General features: G+C 35.5%; 1 protein-coding gene across 1 annotated transcript in view; it reads left to right on the top strand.

The window, feature by feature from the left end:
• The window catches only part of RYR2 (ryanodine receptor 2), a 443307-nt gene that overhangs the window by 339731 nt on the left and 80733 nt on the right, over positions 1–22843 (top strand). The window contains exons 64-73 of the mRNA XM_059830672.1: positions 3855–3915; positions 5581–5819; positions 8154–8235; positions 11366–11496; positions 13230–13550; positions 14957–15197; positions 15599–15686; positions 17572–17664; positions 17996–18166; positions 19122–19181. Of these exons, the coding sequence (XP_059686655.1) occupies positions 3855–3915; positions 5581–5819; positions 8154–8235; positions 11366–11496; positions 13230–13550; positions 14957–15197; positions 15599–15686; positions 17572–17664; positions 17996–18166; positions 19122–19181 (1487 nt within the window). The remainder of the gene's footprint in view (positions 1–3854; positions 3916–5580; positions 5820–8153; positions 8236–11365; positions 11497–13229; positions 13551–14956; positions 15198–15598; positions 15687–17571; positions 17665–17995; positions 18167–19121; positions 19182–22843) is intronic.

Raw genomic sequence — 22843 nt, 5'->3', positions numbered from 1 at the left:
GATGAGTATTCACTATGGCTACAGTTTGTTTTTTAACTCTTTTCCTAGTGTACAGTAACTAACAGAATACAAAATCTTTATGCCAACACAGAAGTGTACTGTAGTTTTTCCGTGAGTTATGACAAGGTCACCATAAGACTCTGGAGCATGGTCATTTACTGTGGACCTACTAACTCAAGTCAAAGTCACCTTACAGTTTGTCTTACCTTGACAGTGAATTACATCATGTTAGGAAACATGATCAGAAGAGTTGCACTTACTCCAGCAAAGACAAGGCCTGTATAGAAGAAGGGGAAATGCTCATGAGGATAGCCTCTGAGCACAGCTGAGGCCTAGAAAGTTGTATGTGCGTTTTGGAGGCACCTTGAATGAGCAAGAGATGCTTGATAATAACCTTTATGGATAGTGGGGAGTTTGCTATAACAAATAGCAAAACGCTATATTATTTTGCTATATAGGCGTTTTATATTATTGTGAATTTGAATGGTACTTCTGAAGATACAGCTGCATGTATGAAAGTCATTAGTAAAAGTCAATGTAGCTTAAGCTGTATATACAAGTCTTGATAAAACGGGAAATTAAGCATGCAAGTCTTCCAGAGTGAACTTAAACAGTTAATCACATTTGATATCTAAGAGTGTCACTGAGATTATGGAATTGTAATTCAGCATGGAATTATTATTTCTTAAACTGTGAAAGTAGATTTTGACCCCAATAATTTACTGTTTGAGAGCTGTAGCTGTGCATCAGTAACACTGTATTGATTTACGTTCATCGTTATTAATGGGCTGAATTTGAAAGTTTTTAGTGAATAATTTTGGTGAATTGAGCATTTGAATTTATATTTTCTCAATTTAAAAAAAAAAAATTATAACTGGTTTAATTAACTTTTTATATTGTTTAAATCTCCAGTAAGGCATTCTTTCTATATAAGTATGTAAGTAATTTTTTAAAAAAATCATCGTATCAGTAATACACACCCATGCAATCTGAAACAAAAATTAGCTGGGTAAGACATCAGATAAGAAATGCCTGGTTTTGCTCACTCATTTTTGGGAACTTAGAGAAATTAATCAGAGGAGTTCCTAAAAAGAAACAGAAGGCTTTCTCTGCCTAATGACATCCTGAATTTATAAGTGTCCTTCCAGTGAGGCACCCTGGAATCAATATCCATAGCACTTTGCAATACAGCAACAGTTCTTCCCTGCTGATGCAATAATACAGCTTTCTAAAATATGTAGGACTGAACCTCAGATTATTAAAGAATCTCAGTTGTGTAGTTCATGTGATCAACTGTATTGGTAATACATGCTGAACAGTTATCCAACCATCAACCTAATATTTATACTAGCTCCTGGGATACTTTTAGCCTTAAAACCTCTTGAACTCATGTGGTTTAGTATTTGCATATGTCCAGCCGCTATTTTTTTGAGTTTTGTGAAGAGTTCCTTTAAGGAACAGCTTTTAGTTTTTATCCTCTTGAATTTTACTTATCACCTGCTCCCCTTTCATGATGTAATGAAATTTTATATACTGCACGTTCATTTCTACATTGGAGTGTTTTCAGGCTTCTGAAAACCAAGAACATTTTTAATTGATTAAAAAAAGATTATTTTTAATTTAATTAAGGCACATTTATACACTGTGAAATATTGGCAATAGTAATAAAAGTAGTTTCATTAGAAAGTCTCTCATTTTAGGTTTCATAACTCAGTTTAAAAAAAGGTAGCCTTCTGAAATTGACTTCTGACCTCAGGTTGGAAGCAAACTGATTCTTGAAATGTTCAATTTAAAAGGATTTTTTTTAAACTGTGGCATTTTAAGGTAAAATATTAAAAGATACTTTTTTGTGGGGTTTTGTTTTAGAAACACAGTGAAAACAACTAAATTCATGACATTAAACAAAAGCAAGACACAGAATTTCCACTGAACCTAAACCTGTCTTTCATAGCAAATTGCATTTTCTAAGATTCTGTAACAAATCCTGCCTGAAGGACACATTCCGGAAAAGAAGTTTAATGATAGTTTTGAAAGTCTGTTTTTAGCATTATATGTATAAAACTGGCCAAACTCTAGTATGTCAATCAGTTTAGATTGAAGGGGGCTGCATTATATGTATAAAACTGGCCAAACTCTAGTATGTCAATCAGTTTAGATTGAAGGGGGCTGCAGTTACCATGGTCACTGAATTCTGCTCTGATATCCCAGCCTGTGGAACCAACCACACTGCAGCATCTGCTACAGGGATATGCCTAAAAGCTTGTCTGGTTTTCAGAATAACCAGATGAATTTCTGACCCTTCCATCCAGTTGCAACATATGAAGTATCTGATTCCTGATAAATATATGGCCCTTGAAATGTGTCGACATGGTATAAATAGATTGCCAATGTAAATTTGCAGGGAACTGGAGTGAGCATCTCTGTACTGCACTGTAGCAGCGTATACAAGCCTGCACGACGAACGTTAAGATACTATTTCATGACAGTCTAATCCACAGTCCAAGTCTGGGTCACTCTGAGTACTTCCCTCCATCCCTGGTGTCATTAGCACAGTGCTGCACTCTCTTCTTCATCAATACTGGCATTCGTATCACCAGAGCAGTAAAATAGTAAGGAAAAAAGTCAGGAGCTGACAAAAAACTTAATCTTTTGGGGTGGTTTTTTTGGTAGGATTTATTTAGGCCACCTCAGCTTTCTCATCTGCTCACTGTATCATTGCATGACCGCCAGTGCCAGTGCAAAGCGGGTGGGGCTGCCTGGCTATGGGCAGCCATGGAAGCTGTGGTTCAGGTTTGTTTAATCTACTGTGGATGAACACCACAATAATGCCTCCTAATTTGATAGCATATAACAACTTTCTCAGTGCTGCAATAAACCTCCCACTCCTTCCTTGCAATTTATCTTTCTAAATCTCTATTTCACTGAAACAGTTACTAATTTTAGTTGTATTTTTGCCTATATTTTCAAGTGAAATAACTACCAGTGAGAAAGTATATTACATTGCATGCAAATAACAGTATTTTCAGAAATCTATCTTAACTTAAACATTCAATATGTTTCTTCTTTTTTTTTTTTATTGAGAAACTTTAAATACATGGAGAAACAAGAAAAGGTATTTTCATTTTTGCAGAGATTTAGATTAAGAAAAAAATAAGCTGTGGGTCAAATTTGTGTAGCATAAATCTGGCCTGGATTTAAAAGTGAACTTAGAGGTGGCTTGTACATGGCAACATCTTGGGATGTACATATGCATACAAGGCATGTTGTGTGTAAGTTCTTTTTACATATGTAAGTGTGAAAAAAAAAATTTATTATGGGAGATGCATATTACGTCAGAGACTGTTACTCACGTGGGCCACACCCGATCCTGCTATAAATGGCTGCAGCCTATTGGTAACACCAGGGAGTTAACCTTTTTGATGACGTTTTATATAAATGTTCTCTTCCTGCAATAGCAGCTTGTGAAAATTAACAGCTTTTATGTTACTGAGAGGGGGAAGATAAATGTTCAGATAAACTTGAATCAGTTAAAGCAAAATTTATAGAACTTAAATGAAAACCAGACAATACACTGCAGCTCTAATTAACCCCACGTTTAAGTGCTTCCATCTTGACTGCCTCAGCTGTTTGATGAGAGATGCTTTACTGCCTCTAGTTACTGCATTTGTGTAAACAAGGCTAAGACAACAAACTGCATGTTTTTTAACTTGAATGTTAAAATTATGTGGAAGTTCAATTGCTCTTCTGCTATGTCATTTACTCTTTCATTAAAACCAGAGATACAGTTGGCAGAGTGTAGGTATGCTGTACAGTATGCTTAGCTTAATTGGTGGATAATTTTCTTCCCTGTTTAGGAAATGATGCAACATCAATAGTCAACTGTCTTCACATACTGGGCCAGACCTTGGATGCGAGGTAATACTGAATATATTTTCTAAAGTACGAAGAAAATCACTTAATAAAATAATGTGCAGTCAGAGTTGGGCTACCTGTGTAAGGCTACAGAATTGAAAAACTGAAGAAGTTATAGTACTAAAAAGAATTCCCATTGCAAAGTAGGTTAATTACTAGTTAATTACTAGGCTTTGGCAGAACAATATTTGTAGGTTACACTTTCAACTTCAGTTCACATCGATGGTGTCCAGGAACTGCTGGATGTTAGTGCATCTGGTTTTAATCATGTGACCTTCCCGAAACCACAATAACCTTAGAAATACTTTATTCTTTTGCTTACACTGCTTAATCAAAAAATTCAGGAGTTAAATGCACATGGAGTGCAGTAAATCTGTCTCAATAGAGTGTCTTCATCGCAAAGTTAATTCAGGTTCTAATTTGAACATTAAAACCCCTTTATACCGAATGCAGTGGTACTTTTAAGTTAAATTGAGCTGCTTGAGCCATTGTGAGGTTTATGGATGAGACAGTCTTGAAATGTTGGAGGGTAATGTGTTGCTTTTCATTAACTGTACGGTCAACTATCTGTGCTGATAGTTGACTTTTGGATCTTTGCAGTTGTGAAACAAAACATCAGAGTTTAAACTACCTCCATAGTACTTTAAGATAACTTTTTTCACTTTGCATTTACTCTCAAAGAATTGGCTGGATTATATGCAGATAGCTCTTCTCAGTATCTTTGCAGTGGCTTAAATGAACAGATTTTACTTTTCATTTGCTTTGGGGTAGAGTGATGATCATGGTCAATTAATATGGCTCAGCTGTTGCATGGTAGTCCTTCAGGTTGCAATATCATTTTTTGTCATAAATTGTCCATGCTCTATGTAGTCGTACAGATGGAATACAGATACAGGTGGAAGTCACCAATTCAGCTCTTGGTAGAGATGTAAAAATAGCTCAAGACGGGGATTAAGGTATTCATGGAGGTTACATGAAAGTTTCAAAAAAATTGCCATTGAAACGGTATATATTCACTCTGTCAAACAAACCAACAAACTGGACTGTTACTCAATTTACAAAAGAATACAATTTATTTCACACATGCCTAAATGGATACTTTACTTAAACAAAGGATCTCTGTAATTGAGCTAGTTAAAACAAGTTAGTAATTCTCCTGGATTACATCATTACATAACTGATTATGGTGTTATAGTTATTTAATCAATGCATTTATTTATTTATTTTTAAACAGATTTGGTTGTTTTTACTCATTCCCTTCTGATGCACTTACTCTGGAGGCAGAAATATGACTGTCATGGTTGGGAAGACTTTCTGAATTCTAGCTTGAGATAGTTCTTCTCTTCCTAGAGTCATAAATTGCAGACTTGTTTTTTGTTCAGTGTTTTTTTTCCCTCTGAGGCAAATAAATCACTTACCTAACTTATAAATTTAAAGGGACTTTATTTTCTCAATGGAAACCAGATAAAATATCCTTGTGTTCTGCAGGATACCTATGAAACTTTTTTTCAGTAGGTTGTTCTGCTATGAGAAGATTTTACAATATCAAAAGAGGATAGATTTTTCTTCAGATCTTTATTATCTATTTCATATAAGCGAAGACTCGGCTTTATTCCATGCTTATCTAATAGAATATTATTTTTCATTTTTTCTGCATGATATATACAGGACTGTGATGAAAACTGGTCTGGAATCTGTTAAGATGGCATTGAGAGCATTTTTGGACAATGCTGCTGAGGATCTGGAGAAAACAATGGAAAATCTTAAGCAAGGCCAGTTTACACACAGCAGAAACCAACCAAAGGGAGTTACACAAATAATTAATTATACCACAGTTGCTCTTCTGCCAGTGCTATCTTCATTATTTGAGCATATTGGACAGCACCAGTTTGGGGAAGATTTGATATGTATGTATTATTTAGAAGTCCGTGCCACTGAAGTATCTGTAGTGTCATGTAGTAAGCATTACTAGGCTCTCAGTTCTATTAGAGAAGGACAAATCCTATGCCATTTTGACAAAATTGTTATTGATTTAATGAAATTGCTGTAATCGACCTAGAACAGTCTGCAGGTTTTAGTGCACTTTGTGTAAATATTAAAGCAGATGTGGCTGTGATTAGACAGTCAGAAGGCTTGATTTTGTTTATAACTTTACCATAGATTTCACACAAGAAGAAAGTCCCAGTAAAAGTTACTTTGTATAAGTTAATTTTTCTTGCTCTGTCTATGAATGAGGTTTTACTACAGGAATGATGTTATTCCATCCTACATGCACCTTGACTCAGTTTCAGTTAGTGGAGAATTTGGGTGGGTGCATCTTAGATCCTAAGGAAAAGTGGAAGGACCTCCTGAAGAATTCAGGCACTGGAGAAGGGAATGTGTATGCGACTCTGTATATGAGATTTCTGTAGAGATTCTGGTTATGGCAGATTTGGTGTCCTTTATTTTCCCAAACCCAGTCTCTGCAAGGCAAAATTTTGCAGTCTGCAACACAAAACTTTAATTTTATATATTTTAGGAACTCCATAGGAATTCTGCTGTCCAGACTGCACTAAAGGAGGCAATTCTGCTCCGTATAGCTAACTCAGTTATGGAAATAAGTGAGAGAAGGACCTGGAAGAAAAGAATATAGAATTACTTTTTTTCTCTTCTTAGAATCTGGAAAAGTATTTAAAGTAGCATTAAGAGAACTGTTTTTGAAAATTTGGAGTTGTGTTGATGGATTTGAATGTGATGAGATGTAAACATCTACTTTTCTCATTAAATTATTTCTGTAAAATTCAGGAGTCTGTGACAGTATCCAGAAAAAGTCATCTGTGAGGTTCATATACATCACTTGTTCATCATAAACCACTTTTTCAGGCATCAGCATGTTCGTGCCTTGTACAATTTTTGATCTCTGGTATTCCATGTTTTTGAACTTAATAACTAGCCTTTGATTTATTACTTAAGTTGGTATTCTTAATCAGCTATTCTACATACATCACACTGGTGTCAAACACCCAGTTCATAAACTGAGAAAGAATAATTTAAATTGTGCCTACTTATTTTGTCTAGAGCATAGTTGGAAAGGCTAATTTTTCTTACACACAACTTATCTTTACATGTTGTTAAGAATAGCATTATCTTATTTGTACTACTCTGATGACAAGCATCTTGCCCTGGTGCTTGTACCTAAGAGTATTGCTACATGTACAGAGTACTCCATGGTGTGATCATGTACAAAGGTGGGTCAGTGTACCTGAGGTTACTCTTATTATGTAAAAATACTCAACTAAAATCATGGTATAGTAAAGAGCCAGGCTATGTAGCTTTGATGCACTATCTTGTAGGCTCTCCCAGCCTGTTAAGTCTTAGTTCTGTTTTATTCCCAACATTTCATTGCATATTGGGGGAAGATACTAGCACTGTGGGAGAGACTAGAAAAAAATATATGTGGAAGGAGTGAGAGTGTTGTCCTTCTTGATGGTACTTACACTGTTGCTACACTTTTACTACAGGTTACATTGGAAAAGCATTTTTTTCAAATAGACGTTAAGATTATTCTCACACTTTTGTGACTGAAACATTTGATAATTTCAAAACATGCTTTGGTGAAGTATTTGTAAGGACTAAAGGATTATTTATATATTTTTTTTTAATCCTTTGTCAGTCTGAAGTGTAAATTAAGTACCTGCTATTAACTGGTATCTGTGTCTAAATTTACAAGAATATAAACTGTGATTAAAAGAATTAAATATCTGTTTAGCAGGATTGCCTTTCTTTTGTAATGTATTTTATACAGTCGTGTTACATTTGTAAATCGATTTGTTCCCTAATAGTTTTTTTTACTTTCAGCATTTTATTTGATTTGCTATGAAACTTTCTTAAGTGCTACAGACAGAGAGATTCATTGACACGTTTTTTATAGCTATTAAATTAATAAATTATCAGATTATGCAATTAGATGTTATCCATAAAGAGTTGGTATGACATTAATTTCAGAAAGTTAGTGCACTAGTGAAATATGTTTACTGTCTTCGCTGGTAACTTGGTATTGAAGTAAATGGAAGTTTTGAATAAAAACTATGGCACTCAGTGGTCAGAAGACTTTTTGTATTTAGAGAGTGATTTCTGTGGATTACCTTTAATAGCGTAATATTATTAATGTAGTTATTGTCAAAAGAAATGTATTTTGATTCTACAGAAATATATTGCAAAGAAAAATCTCTTTATACCTATCATTTTCTTCTTCTCTTTAGTGGAAGATGTTCAGGTCTCCTGTTACAGAATATTGGACAGTTTATATGCTTTGGGAACCAGCAAGAGTATCTACGTAGAGCGGTAAGAAAAAGTGTTCCTCTATTTTTAATACTTGTGTTTATATTTAGCTTCATGAATATGCAGTCCAGAAATTAATATAGGAAGAAGTTGTTGTTGGTTTCTCTTAAGAGAAAAAAGGTGCTCAGATGTTAAGTGTAATGCAGCTGCATTTATTATAATACACTTAAAATGTTGCATTATATGTTTGTCAAAATATATTTTGTAATTAAAACAAAAATTACAAATAAAATTATCTGACTTTACAATAAATATCACTTGATTTGAGGTTTGACTGGGAAATTGTAAAAATATGTCATTCAGCTCAGCTATTATTATAATTCCTCCTTATATATTGTTTAATTGTGATGTATATTTCTTTCTCATTACTCTAAATTTAATTTAATTTGTCACTCATACAACACTACTTCTTTTCTAGCTCAATTACCCAGGGAAATGAGGCTTTGTAATTGCTTTTTTGCGCATCTATGTATTTGCTAACCTCCCTCCAAGTTACATTTGGTCTGTGTAAACCATATTTGGTCAAAAAATAGAGGTACCTAGATAATTCAGTTCTTAAAACTGAATAGTTGCCCTATAGTGACTAGCACTGTTCTGCAGGAAGGCTAAACAGAACTCATACATTTCAGATATTGGCAGCAGTAATCTAGTTAGTTCATATATCTGTACACTGTCTAGCAAATCAACCTGTGCATAACTCCAGACCAGCCCCATGACATACCCTTGCTTACTTGGTGGCAGTATTGTAGGAAACGTTGTGAAGAAAGGTGGGGACCAATGTTTGTAAGCAACAAAATACACATCTGTGGAAAACTAGGTCTCACTAATTTCATAAGGAATGTGAAATTAATTGGTTTTGGTATTTGGCAATTAAATGATGTGAGGTTTGTAGTTAAGACGAAATATGTCAGTGTAAGTGATAATTTTTGTATATGGTTGTCTACAACCATTATCACAAGTGAAAAGCATGTAGCATGCTCTTTGTAGGTGTATGCGATGGATGTATGTTTTGCTTATGAAGACCTAATGTAAAGGGAAAAAAAGGAAAAAGGAGCAAACAAGATAAATAATAACAGGAATGAAGTTAGATTTAACAAAATCAAGTTTAATGAGTTAGATTTAGAAAGAATATAAGTTCCTAAAATGAGATAAGCTGTAGGCTGAAGATGAATTTTGTTAAATTACAAGATCAGTATGGAGGCCTTTTTTTTTTTTTACCTTGGAAGTTCATGGGACTCCTGGATTTCTGTCATCTGTGTGGCTCAGCTTCAGCAGCTAAGGATTTCTCACATATCTAAAATCTGCTCTGATCAACTGAATTGGAAATCAGAAAGAATAGTTTCAAATGTCCGGTGAAGGACCCAAGTGAAGTGACAGGGGATCATCTACTTCTTCCTAGAGTGTGTTGGGTTGACTCCAGCTGGATGACAGGTGCCCACCAAAGCTGCACTATCACTCTCCTTCCTCAGCTGGACAGGGGAAAGAAGATGTAACAAAAGGCTCATGGGTCGAGATAAGGACAGGGAGATTACTCACCGTTACTGTCATGGGCAAAACAGACTTGACTTGGGAAAATTAGTTTAATTTATTACCAATCAAAATCAGAGTAGGATAATGAGAAAAGAAAAAACAAATCATAAAAACACCTTCCCCCCATCCCTCCCTTTTTCCCAGGCTCAACTTCACTCCCGATTTTCTCTACCTCCTCTCCCCGAGCAGCACAGGGGGATGGGGAATGGGGGTTGGGGTCAGTTCATCACATGTTGTCTCTGCCACTCCTTCCTCCTCATATTCTTCCCCTGCTCCAGTGTGGGGTCCCTCCCATGGGAGACAGTTCTCCACGAACTTCTGCAGCATGTGTCCTTCCCACAGGCTGCAGTTCTTCACGAACTGCTCCAGCATGGGTCCTTTCCACAGGTTGCAGTCCTTCAGGAACAGACTGCTCCAGTGTGGGTCCCCCACAGGGTCACAAGTCCTGCCAGCAAACCTGTTTCAGTGTGGGCTCTTCTCTCCACGGGTCCACAGGTCCTGCCAGGAGCTTGCTTCTGTGTGAGCTTCCCACAGGATCACAACCTTCTTTGGGCATCCACCTGCTCTGGTGTGGGGTCCTCCACAGGCTACAGGTGGATATCTGCTCTGCCGTGGACCTCCATGGGCTGCAGGAGGACAGCCTGCCTCACCGTGGTGTTCACCACGGGCTGCCAGGGAATCTCCGCTCCGGCTCCTGGAGCACCTCCTCCCCCTCCTTCTTCACTGACCTTGGTGTCTGTGGAGTTGTTTCTCTCACGTATTCTCACTCCTTTTTTCTCCAGCTGCTGCTGTGCAGTTGTTTTTCCCCTTTCTTAAATATGTTATCCCAACCGTTGCTGGCTGGCTCAGCCTTGGCCAGTGGCGGGTCCGTTTTGGAGCCTGCTGGTGTTTGCTCTATTGGACATAGGAGAAGCTTCTACCAGCTTTTCACAGAAGCCACCCCTGTAGCCCCGCCCCGCTACCAAAACCTTGCCACTCAGACCCAATACATAGAGGCAGGCTTTTTACAATTTTGATACACTCAAGGAATTTTGGCTATCATTAAAAAGTTGTCATGTGTTTGAAGAGATTAGAGCAACGTTTTTGTGCAAAACTTTCAGAGTTATTGGTCAATAGAAGCAATTTTTCACTCTCTGGAGAACTTGACTTTCATGCTAGACCAAGGTCTGATTGTTACTATTTCTCAGAAAAAGGAAATTATATCAGTCAAATGAAATGATAGTTGTATTTGGTCTCTTGGTCTATTCAGTAGCTTTTTCTTAATAGCAGAGATTATAAAGTCAGTAAAGCTGAGAGGAAAGTAATAGAACAGAAGGCATTGTTATAATGACTTTGGGTTTTCCCTGCATGTTCCTCAATTGCTCTTAGCAAAGTAGGCCACCCTTGACATTGTATGTCTTAACATTTCATTCATATATTAGCAGAGGGTTGCTGGACTTCAATTTCTGTTACCTGTTCTTGTGTTGATGATCCTAATTAGGTAGTGGCTTGTCTCTTTGAGATGAACTCATCTTAGAATAAAAGTAAGGCTGGTATACAACTACCCCAAGGTGTAGTCAGTCATCAAAGATGTGTATACTTAATGATGTTTGTTAATTCACAGGCAACGATCAGCACTAGGAGAATGCTTGGCTGCTTTCTCAGGTGCCTTTCCAGTGGCTTTTTTGGAAACTCACTTGAACAAACATAATATCTACTCAATTTACAATACCAAGAATGCGAGAGACAGAGCAGGTATTTCCAGAAACTCACATGATGGTTATGATAACACAATTTCACTATAAATGCTGCTTGCCTTAATACATGTATTTTTGCAAACATTTTACAGTGCAAGAATTTTCTTGCAATCTCTTGGTTGTATTTCTTTCCTAAATCAATGGGCTAAGTCTGGTAAAACCAATCGTTTTACGTTTCTAAAGATACTGATGTTTTCATTTTGAGATACCATTCTCAAAATATCGCTTTGGAATCAATTTATTGATGGGACTTAGCACGTGTTTAGTATCTCAAACATTATATATTTGATGATAAAATTATGTATCCTAATCAGTAACTTTAGTTCCTCAGTTTTCATATGCGATATTGGGTCCCTAAAACATACATACTTGCAATTGAAGCAAAACACCTTTGCCTGTATTAAATACATAATATACCCTTAGAAATTAAATACACTGCAGAGTAGTATGTGAATTTTTTTTTGTTTGAAATACAAGACAGTACAGATACTTTCCAGTAACATTATATATGTTTATTTTGCATATACCTTTTTGTTCCATTTTGAAACTCTTGATGTTTCTTATGCTAAAACATAGTTGTTGAATAAGGTCATATGCACTACTTCTTCCTATGGTAAATGGAAGAGAAGTTACAGTAGAACTGTACAAACTGTGCATATATGCTGAGTGTGAATTATATCACAGATATGTATAGATGACAGTGTATAAAATGCCAGTTTATAATGGCATCCATTTTATAACTTCACCTTTATTTCTTAGAAAGGGAGCGTACCAGTTTTATTCAACGAGCTGTAGTATCTTATCTTGAAAATAGCAACAGCCATGCTTACTTCCAATATATATTCTAGCTATTTTAATACCTCTAGAAAGGCAATCATCTGTATTTTCATTGATTTTTAACAGAAATTTGAAATTCCAAAATTGCATTAAGACTTTGTGATGGCTGTTTAAAATGTGTTTGGGTCTAAATAGGAGAAGAGACTGTTTTTGGGAAAAAGGCTGCCCTTAAGTGATATTGGTATAAACATTTGGATTCACAAATTGCAGGCTAAATTTTCAATATATAGATATCCGTATATTTCATTTTATGTGCGCGTCAGCACATAAAGCACACAAGAGCTAATAGTTCTGCTTACAGATACTTATTTGTAGATCAAAGAAACTGCCTCCAAAAATAAAGGCAACTGCAGTGCCTTTTCAGAGGAAGGAACTGATAATTCAAATAACTTAAAAGTAAATATTTACAGTCAGAAATTCACCTCCAGAATCTGCACTACTCATTATGTCAGGCAATGATTTTTTTTTCTTCTATTAACATTCCAGGTCTCATCTGATGTGCTGCAGAGAGATGTTTCATTGTATCATTTTGTTTCCCCAACTGCAAAGCTTATGTTACAAGAAATTCTGAAATTTAGACTTTATTTTGAATACAGCAAACTGCATCTGATTTCTCTGAATTAATTCTGTAATAATTACATTGTTGAAGCTTCCATATAGGAGTTCTTTTTATTATAGAAAGTTTTATTACTGAAGCTTATACATAAACAATTTATTGCTCAATGGTATGAAAGTACCTGTTTTTTTGCTGTGGGGTTTTTTCCCATGGATCAGAAGGTCATACATGTAAATAGAAAACAAAAGTTGTACTGAATAGCAATTGAAACGAATTATTTTCCCTCTATGACTTAGTTTATTGATTTTTGGTTTGGTGTTTTTCTTTTTTTCCAATAGTTCTCAATTTGCCTACTAGTGTAGAAGAGGTTTGCCCAAATATTCCTTCCTTGATGAAACTAATGGAAGAAATTGTGGAACTGGCAGAGTCTGGTATTCGTTATACACAAATGCCACATATCATGGAAGTAATATTGCCTATGCTATGTAGTTACATGTCACACTGGTGGGAGCATGGGCCAGAAAACAACCCTGACAAGGCTGAAATGTGTTGCACAGCCTTGACGTCAGAGCACATGAACACTCTGTTGGGTAACATATTGAAAATCATCTATAACAACCTTGGTATTGATGAAGGAGCCTGGATGAAGAGATTAGCAGGTAAGGTGTAAAAGTAAATAAATAAATAAACAAAAAAAACAAGCGCATGTGTGTGTATTCAGAATGTGGGGGTGTGTGTGTATATATATACACACACATACTCGAAACTACTCTGTATTTACCCTGTTAAAGCTGGAGTAGAACAACACTCATATTTGTGTGTTTTTAAACAATACAGAACTTGATGAACCACAAGTACTAAGTATAAAGAAAGAGCAGTGTAAGCAATATGTTTTAATCTTGTAATAAGTAGTATAAAAGAAGTACATTAGACCTTTTTTCCCCCAGAATATGTACATATGCATTTCGCAGTATGTTGAATTAAAGGACTATAGTTATTTAGCCCATTTTCATTATATAGCGAGTTTCCATTTGCAGGCATTACACAGTTCCTTGCTATTCTGTGTGAGATCTGGATCCTTAAAAGATTGTTTTGAAGCTGTATATGTAACTTACCTATTACTATGATATGTGGAAATGCATATGTCATTTTAGGAATCCTTACATTAACTTCATTGTGATAACACCTTAAAATTTGTTTAAAAACAGTTTATTTCTTCATGTTACAATCTGTAAGGAAAAATGACTTCAGTGTTGTGAATTCAGTTTTTCAATTGCGCTTTCTTACTACTTTTCAGGACTTATTGTAGTAGTAATTTCATTCATGGTAGCAGTCTGGATTCCTAGTCTTTTGAGGGTTAGTAATGTAATGCACTCTAGGCAGTTACCAGCTATCCTTAAAATTCTTTGTAGTCTAATGGATATGTTACAAATGGTTTTGCACTAATGGGCCCGGATGAAGTGCTAATTTACATACGCATTTTTGCAAAAACCTTGCGCTGACTAGTCTCAAATAGCTGGTTGATGGATGGTTGAATCAGTTTCATTTCTGTCTACACAGAAGCCTTCCAGTGTCCTAATGTGCATAAGAAATAGAGGCAGGCTGTTTCAGTAGGTTTGCGAATAACTAAAGCATGCTTTCCAATTCTACTTCACTCAAGCTAAAATGCAAGGATCAAAAGAAGAGCCAGTGGCTGAGAAAACTTGTGTGTGCACTATGTAGCTATGTATGTATCCACCCATAAATACCATTACATTACTCAATAAAATTATGCAGGCAAATACCAATATCTTGACAGAATGCCAGTAAAGAGGCATTTCAAGTTTTGTGATCTTGCAAGCTTAGTCTGTGAAGTTGTAATTTCTGCCCTCATAGTGACAAAGTGAATTGACTATGTGAAATCCTGACCACATTTAATTCTTGGCAAAACTTCTGCTGATTTCAATGGGGGCAGGATTTTACTCTGTAGCCTAGAAATAAGATCCAAGGAAGATGGGAAAGGTTAAAGTTTTTTATTTATATTTTGTGGCCAGGTATATATTATAATATTCATTGCCTTAAATAGTGTTTTCCCAGCCCATCATAAGCAAAGCGAAGCCACAGCTCTTAAAGACACACTTCCTGCCACTGATGGATAAGCTAAAGAAAAAAGCAGCAGTGGTTGTATCGGATGAAGAACATCTAAGAGCAGAAGGCAGAGGTGACATGTCGGAGGCTGAACTGCTCATCCTAGATGAGTTCACCACTTTGGCACGGGACCTCTATGCCTTCTACCCTTTGTTGATTAGATTTGTGGACTATAACAGGTATGTGGAGAGGAATAGGTCAATGAATCTCGTAAAATCTTCCTGTTTATTGATACCTCCTCTTATCCCTTGGTATGCTTAGCAGTGAATTAAACTAGCTTTTATTTAGCCTGCCAATCCTGAAGTTGCTTAAGCTGATGCTTTATGACTCTTAGGAGGAGCTGGGGTCTTTTTCAGAAGAAAACCAAAAAAAAAGGTGCAATCCAAATCTGTTGGATTAATGTAGAAGGATTTTAGGGGTTTTGAAATAGGACATCAAAAAGCCACTGCTACCAGAAAGGATTAAAGGCATGCATGCTTGGTTTTGTTGACTTGTATCCTTGTGAAATTTTGAAAACTGATTTCAAAGCATAAAGCCAGTGAGGATCCATCCACATTTTCACCCTTTTACCAAATTTTAGGGCAAAATGGCTGAAAGAGCCCAACACTGAAGCAGAAGAATTGTTCCGCATGGTGGCTGAGGTCTTCATTTACTGGTCAAAGTCTCATGTAAGTAATTCCTTGGTAAATACTTGTTTTAATTAGGTTTCTTAGTAGGCAAATCAATTATTTAGTGGTTGTGTTTGGGAAAACACATTTAATAACAGAAGCAAAACTGCAGATGGTAAGGTATTAATGACTTTCAGTTTTCTGACACTTTTGAAATGCTGGAGTAGCTAGCGTAGTTGATGGTATGTGGAGAAGAATAGGTCAATGAATCTCATAAAATCTTCCCGTTTATTGGTGTTTTGTAGCATAGTAACACTGATTGTAGATATTTTCCATATGAATTCTGGTTTGGTTTTTGTGTTTGTTTTTTTTTTTTTTTTTATGTGTGTGTGTATATATATATATGTATAAAGCTCAATTAGGTCTGTGTCCCAACCCTTTTTTTTTTTTTTTTTCAATCAGTTATTTTCACCCCCAAAGCCTATTTATAACCAGGATGTATGGCTACTAAATTAGTAGTAGTTGTCTCATTAAAGTCCATTTTCCTAAACAGTACAGTAGTCTGTCTGATTGACCCTCTTGGCAGAGTTATGATAAAAATCATGTGGAAAAGTCCTCAGCATGACTAGTGGAACAAGGGTTTCCTGAAGGAAATGTACAGCTCTATTCACAGTCACTTAATTTATATTGCAGTGTAGATTTGTGTTTCTTTAATAAAAGTTAAAGGTATATAATTCAATTATTAAGCCTAGGTGTATAGCTGGATTGAATGAAGGAAAGTCAGTAAGTGTTCTAAGAGCAAGGAAGTAGTAAATATATCTTACAAGTAATTGTCCGAATAAAATATTTTTTTTTCCTAGATGATACTATTTCATATTTCATGGATTTTACCGCTTAATGATTTCTTCTTAATTCCACTTCTACAAAATTTACCCTTGGTTCTCAAGTCTGATTCCTCTGGGTCAGATGCAAGAACCAAGGGGTCTGCATTAAAACCTGATCAGGCACCATCACTGATAGTGCTTAAATAAAAATAAAACATGAATCATATGAATACTGGAACAAAAAGAAGAAAAAAGTTAAAAGAGACTAAATACCATCAGGCATTGGATTTCTGTATGGACTGTAATGGACACAAAGTTGGTCATAGGAAGTTCCATCTAAATATGAGGAGGAACTTCTTTACTTTGAGGGTGGCAGAGCACTGGAACCAGCTGCCCAGAGAGGTTGTGGAGTCTCCTTGTCTGGAGATATTAAAAACTCTCCTGGACGCATTACTGTGCAATCTGCTCTGAGTGAACCTGCTCTGGCGGGGGGGTTGGACTAGATGATCATCAGAGGTCCCTTCCAACCCCTATCATTCTGTGATTCTGTGACTGTTGTCTATACTAAATTTCTTTTCTACCATAACTTAAATTCTCTCAAGTTTGGGAAACAAGATGCCTTATTATTTATGTACTTGTGCCTGAATTTGACTGTAAGATCTATTATAAACATCACTGTGCACAGAAACTTGTTGCTCAGTAGATAGATACTGGATCATCAAATTAGTTGTGTATTCATAAGTTCAGTCTTCTATTTAAAGTTTCTTATGTATCTGAATATAGTGGGATTTATAATGGGGAAAAAATGGAATGGATGATTTACTAGCAAGGGAAAATACAGACAATATTTTTATATAGAATTAGAGGAGGAGTGAGATTTTTATCATAGCTGTTTCATAGACAGAGAAACATTTCTTTCTTTCTAACATAAAAAACCCAAAACACACACCCCCTGAGCTATGTCATTTAAATAAAGCTGGACTTCAAGGCCATTATTGATCATCCATTAATTTTTTCTGTCCTTGTCTCATCTTGTGGATTTTACAAAATTCCTGTTAATTTTAGATAGATTCCTCATATATCATAAGTGCTTCTAACTGAGATCTTCTCTATATTTCCAGAATTTCAAAAGAGAAGAGCAGAACTTTGTGGTACAAAATGAAATCAACAACATGTCTTTCCTTATCAGTGACACCAAATCTAAGATGTCCAAGGTAGTGTAAAGATTTTTATATTTTTCTCTTTGCAGAGGGGGAAGGAGACAGGAGAACTCCAGAGAAGCACTTTTTTTTTTTTTTTTTTTTTTGGTAACAATATCTCTTGAAAACACTGGGTTGAGAATCAAAACAGTTGTTTGAGAAACACAGTGGACTTTCAAGATGTTGGTGCAAAATATTGGCAATGATATAATGGCAGTTCCATTGGATATGGTTACAGCTGTATAGGTAGTAAGGAAATTGTCAAACCAGAGACGAGTACAAAGTTGCTCGTACAAGTCTTTTATTTAATATTGGATTTTTTTTTCAACTTTGTTTTTTGCTGCAGGCAGCAGTTTCTGACCAGGAGAGGAAGAAGATGAAGCGAAAAGGTGACCGGTACTCTATGCAGACCTCTCTCATTGTGGCAGCACTGAAGAGATTACTTCCCATTGGCCTAAACATCTGTGCTCCTGGAGACCAAGAGCTAATTGCGCTAGCCAAAAATCGATTCAGTATGGTAGGTGCTCTTTTTGCACTTCTAAAAGGTAGAAATATTTTACTAATGAAATTCTTTGAATGCTTTCCCCCATGCTCATTCTTACAGCATGACACAAATAATCAAGACTATAATTGTTATATAAAGGCACAATGGGTGATTATGGTAGATAGTAATCTAAATATTGTTTTCATTTTCAGGGCATAAAACATTTCAGTTTGGACATACTTATTTTCTAAATGATCAGTATATGAATAGAGATGACATTCTTAAATTAAATTCTTAAATTTCTCTTTCTTAATATTTAATGCTAAACTGTGTTTGTTGTATTTTATGAAGCTTGAATTTGGAAATGCAAACAAGAACTCGATGTTTCCTAACTTCTATGCCCAATACCGTAACTAAGTCCTTTTCATCACTGTCACGTGAATGCAAGAATTTCTGTAGGGATAGACTGTTTTGAAAGTGATTCTTCTAGGAGTAAACTCACAGTACAATAATGTGATTTGTAATTTGGAATATACTCCTTTCTCAAGCTATGATACTTCATACACCCTAGTGGGTTATAGGACCTTTGAACAGCTGAACTGAATGTTTATAAAGGATAAAAGATCTCCAAAAGAAACAGAAATCAAATCAGAGAAGGCTGTGTTCATGACATTTGTTTCATTTGGTCAAACTTTGCTTAAAGTATGTATATATGTATATACTAGTAATTTTAATTCAGACTTGCATTTAGTGTGTTACTGTGGACAACTATGAATGATGCCATCCAGAACTTTTTCCTGTGAGCTTGGATGCGGCTAGCTCTGGCCTCATACAAAAAGACATATTGCCACTGAGATTTTCCTCAATTTTCCATATTGTCAGTTTTGTTAATCATCTGAACTAAGCCCAAAGTTAACATTTATATGAACAATATATTTTCTTAATTACCTTCTATTCCTAATTTATACGATTTGTAATTTATTGACAGAAAGATACTGAAGATGAAGTACGAGATATCATCCGTAGTAATCTTCATCTCCAGGGCAAGGTAATCTATATGCAGTTTTTAAACATGATTTTTCTTCCTTTGAGTCCTTTTGTTGGTGCCATATAATGACAACCTGCCTTGGTTTGTTAGGATAACTTGTAATCCCTTTTTGTCTTCTGTCAAGTAACTTGTTCATGTCAATTGTTAAATGTTAGGGTTTTAATGTGTTTATATATGCATTATATAAAATAACATGCGAGTCTTTAAATCCTTGCCTATGCACACCATTAATATGAAATTGGAGATGGAAGCAAGGTCTATCACTGTTTAAACTCTACCTTCTGGGTTTTTTTGGGATAGAATCTGCAAAATGCTTGGAAGTTAGTTTGTATCAGTTTGAAGTGTAAAGGACAAGGAAGCTGTCACTTTGGCATAGTCTGTGAAGTGAAAAATCTCCACTTTGCTTAGTTTTGTTCCTATTTTTCAGCCCAGGGAAAAGAAAGTATTTTGGAAGAAGTGTAGATTTTTGTTATCGAATTGCAATTAGTGCCAGATGAATAGCCCTAGGGAAAAAGTCCTGAACTGGCCCAGTGTAGCTGAACTGTTTTATTAATGCTTCAAATAGTGGCAAAGAAGAAGCCATAATATGGAAGCGTAATAAAATTATATACGTTCCTTCTCTATTGAAGGAAGATGGAATTGGACCTATGGATGGTGCTTTATTTAGGATTTTCCTTTACCTCCACCCCCTGCCACAGATTTTATTCACCTCAAGGAAAACACTAACTGGTATTTCCTGTGCTTATTAAATGGTTAAGAGAGAATAATCATGTGAGTTGGAAATCTGGCTTCTTTTTCTGAAAGAGTATTTAAGAATCATCCAGAAGTCTAGATTCCACTGCAGTTCAGTGCATGGCAATAAATGTTTTGTTTTTTTTTTTTAAATGACTTCGTAATGGGATGGTTCATCCTGAATAATATCTGAAGATTAATTTTGTCCCATCTTATATTTTCTGTATATTGCTGCAATGTCATGCAAGATTATGTGGAATTTGGGGTTTCTGGGAGCTCACAAGAAGATACATCATTTTGCAAAGCTAACAATTAACAATTTTCATAAAATATTACAAATAAAAGTCCAATAGCTTTAAATTATAGGAATTGCACATAGAAATATTTACCACTGGAAACAAAAGATTCAGTTAAATCCTAAAAACAGCTTGAAATACTTATCCTTACATAGCAAATATTGTTATATACCTAGAAGCAGAAGAAACCACACAGGGAAAGTACTAGGAAGAAAAGAGCATTTATGAAGATCTTCATGAGCAACAGTACTTAAGCAATGTGCATGCCATGGACATACAAACCTTAAATGTGTTGTGACTTTGTGCGTGAACTTCAGTAATGTTTTCTTAATGATGAAGATAGGTATTTCTGTTCTGACATTTTCAGTATGTGTATATTGTCATTTTGTGAGCCATGCAGTTGTAAGTCTTGCCTAGCATTTCATGCTGCTTCTTAGCACTTGTCCTGCTGTTTTGAATACTTCAGTTTCTATTTTGTTTCTTTAGGGTTACATTCTGCATACTGCTATTAAGAAATCTCTGTCTGTTACTGCTTTGTTGCCTTGGTGTAATGATACTTCTTAATACCTTGATCTGTGCTTTCTCTTCAGAAACTTCCTTTGTTTCAATTAAAAATTTGCTACTGTTCAGCAACATATCACCTCCTCTGTTTATAACACATGACAATAGAAGTACTTCTAAATTTCTTACATTGATGAAATTTCACGGTGCCTTGATAATTAAGAAGGAAGTAATCTTAGCTAATCCAAAGTACACATTGATGGATTTTCCAGTTGTAAACTTTTCAGCAGTGACTTTGGATTTTCCTAATTGTAAAATGAATTCTCGGTGGAAGATGACATTCTGAAAGGGAACCACATAACATGTAGCTAACAAAGCTAAATAGCTATTGTAGCTAGCTTTATTTTATAGCTATCTACATGTTGCTTTACTAGCTTTGAAAAGCTCTGGTTTTGACCTGTGTGTGAAAAGTAGTCAACTCAACTACGGACAAAATAAGGCATTTATAGGACTTCAAAACTTCAATTTATTAGTGTATTTGTTTTCTTTATTATGATTTGTTATCTATTGCTAAGTAGTTTGTTCTCAGTGCCTTGAAATATATCTTTTAATGAATTATTTATCACTGACACATTCTAGAGTTCATATTAAACCTAAGCTTATAACTTAATTATTTTAAAGTGTAATGTATAAAGCTGAATTCAGTAGTTATTTACAAAGTACAATATAATTTATTCTGTTATTCTCTGATGTCATTAGTATTCAGTCACTATTGTGACTGAATCAAGTACACATCAGATACAGTCAAGTATGATGTTTCTTGTTAAAAAAAATGATGCCATTGTGCTATATACATACACTACCCTTTTGTTGTCTAATTGAGTCAGACATAAAAGGAATGTAGGCCAAATGGTCTTATACATTTAGGTTATTATTTAGTGTTATGAATTAATATGTAACTTAATTATAATGGTGTTTGTGTTAGGTGGCTTTCAAAACAGAGGAAAAATACCACTTTTTGGAAAGGCTGGTTTTCTTCCAACTGTAGCAATAGTCTTTCTTCAAATGTTTTCTGTTAACCACTTTTGCTTCCCACAAACACCATGTTCTGTCATTTATGTTAGAGCTAAAATGTAATTTATCTTGATTTCTTTTTGTAAAACTGCACTGTTTGAGAATCATCCTTCTGAATCTTTAGCTGTTAATGTTGTGGCGTCTATTTCATGCATTTGTCTGCCTTTGTCTACATTTGTCTTCACCCTGTTTCTGTCTTTCCTTTCCTTGCATGCCTGCATGCTGTTACTCAGTACCGAGCCTTTTATTTCAAGAAATTGATGACGAAACTTACATTCATTTTGACATGGATGAAGCTCAAGTCACCAAAATCTTCTTCCAGCCATGCTAATTCACACCTTGAAATGTCAACTACTCATACCCTTAGAAAACTACCTATACAAAAAAGCTGTACCTTGATAGAATGTGAGGAGTCCTCAGATCAAAAGACATCTCCACCTGTGATTAAAAAGTCTTTTGTGGACTATCCATTCATGATGATCCAGTCAAATGCTCACACAAAGACTGTGGATGTGACAGTTGTTAAGAAATGGAAAAGCCGAAAGGTGGAAGAAATGCCTGCCAATTGTGGCTTTCTAGGTTGTAATAAGCTATTATTGAGCGAATGTGTAAGTTTATAATAATTCCTGGAACTTCAGTAAACTGTGTATCATAAGATGTTTTGTGGAGGTGAATTAGCATTATTGTCTCATCTTAGGCACAAATTGAAATCTGGATCCACAAAGATGTTTTAGAAAAGTAAGTGTTGAGTTTAAGCCCTATTTGAATCTGTAGGATTTAGGCCCCTAAATGCTGTAGGAATCCAGGCCAGTGTGACTTAAACCTAAATTGCACAATCAGGAATGATCACTGGCCACAGCTCTCAGTAAAATGGGTTACACATTGCATTTGTCTTCAGTGTCATTGGCCCAAAAAATGGTTGCAAAGTGTGTTGCATGCGTGTTGATTAGCAGAAGCACTGGGGAGACAAAATGAACCAAAAAAGAGATTGCAAATGGTAAAACAGAGAATAACAGATCACTGAAATGGAAAAAATGAAATGTACAGAGAAAAATAAGA

Source organism: Gavia stellata, chromosome 2 (assembly GCF_030936135.1).
Source record: "Gavia stellata isolate bGavSte3 chromosome 2, bGavSte3.hap2, whole genome shotgun sequence".
NCBI lineage: Eukaryota > Metazoa > Chordata > Aves > Gaviiformes > Gaviidae > Gavia > Gavia stellata.
This window is presented reverse-complemented; position numbering and strand designations above follow the sequence as displayed.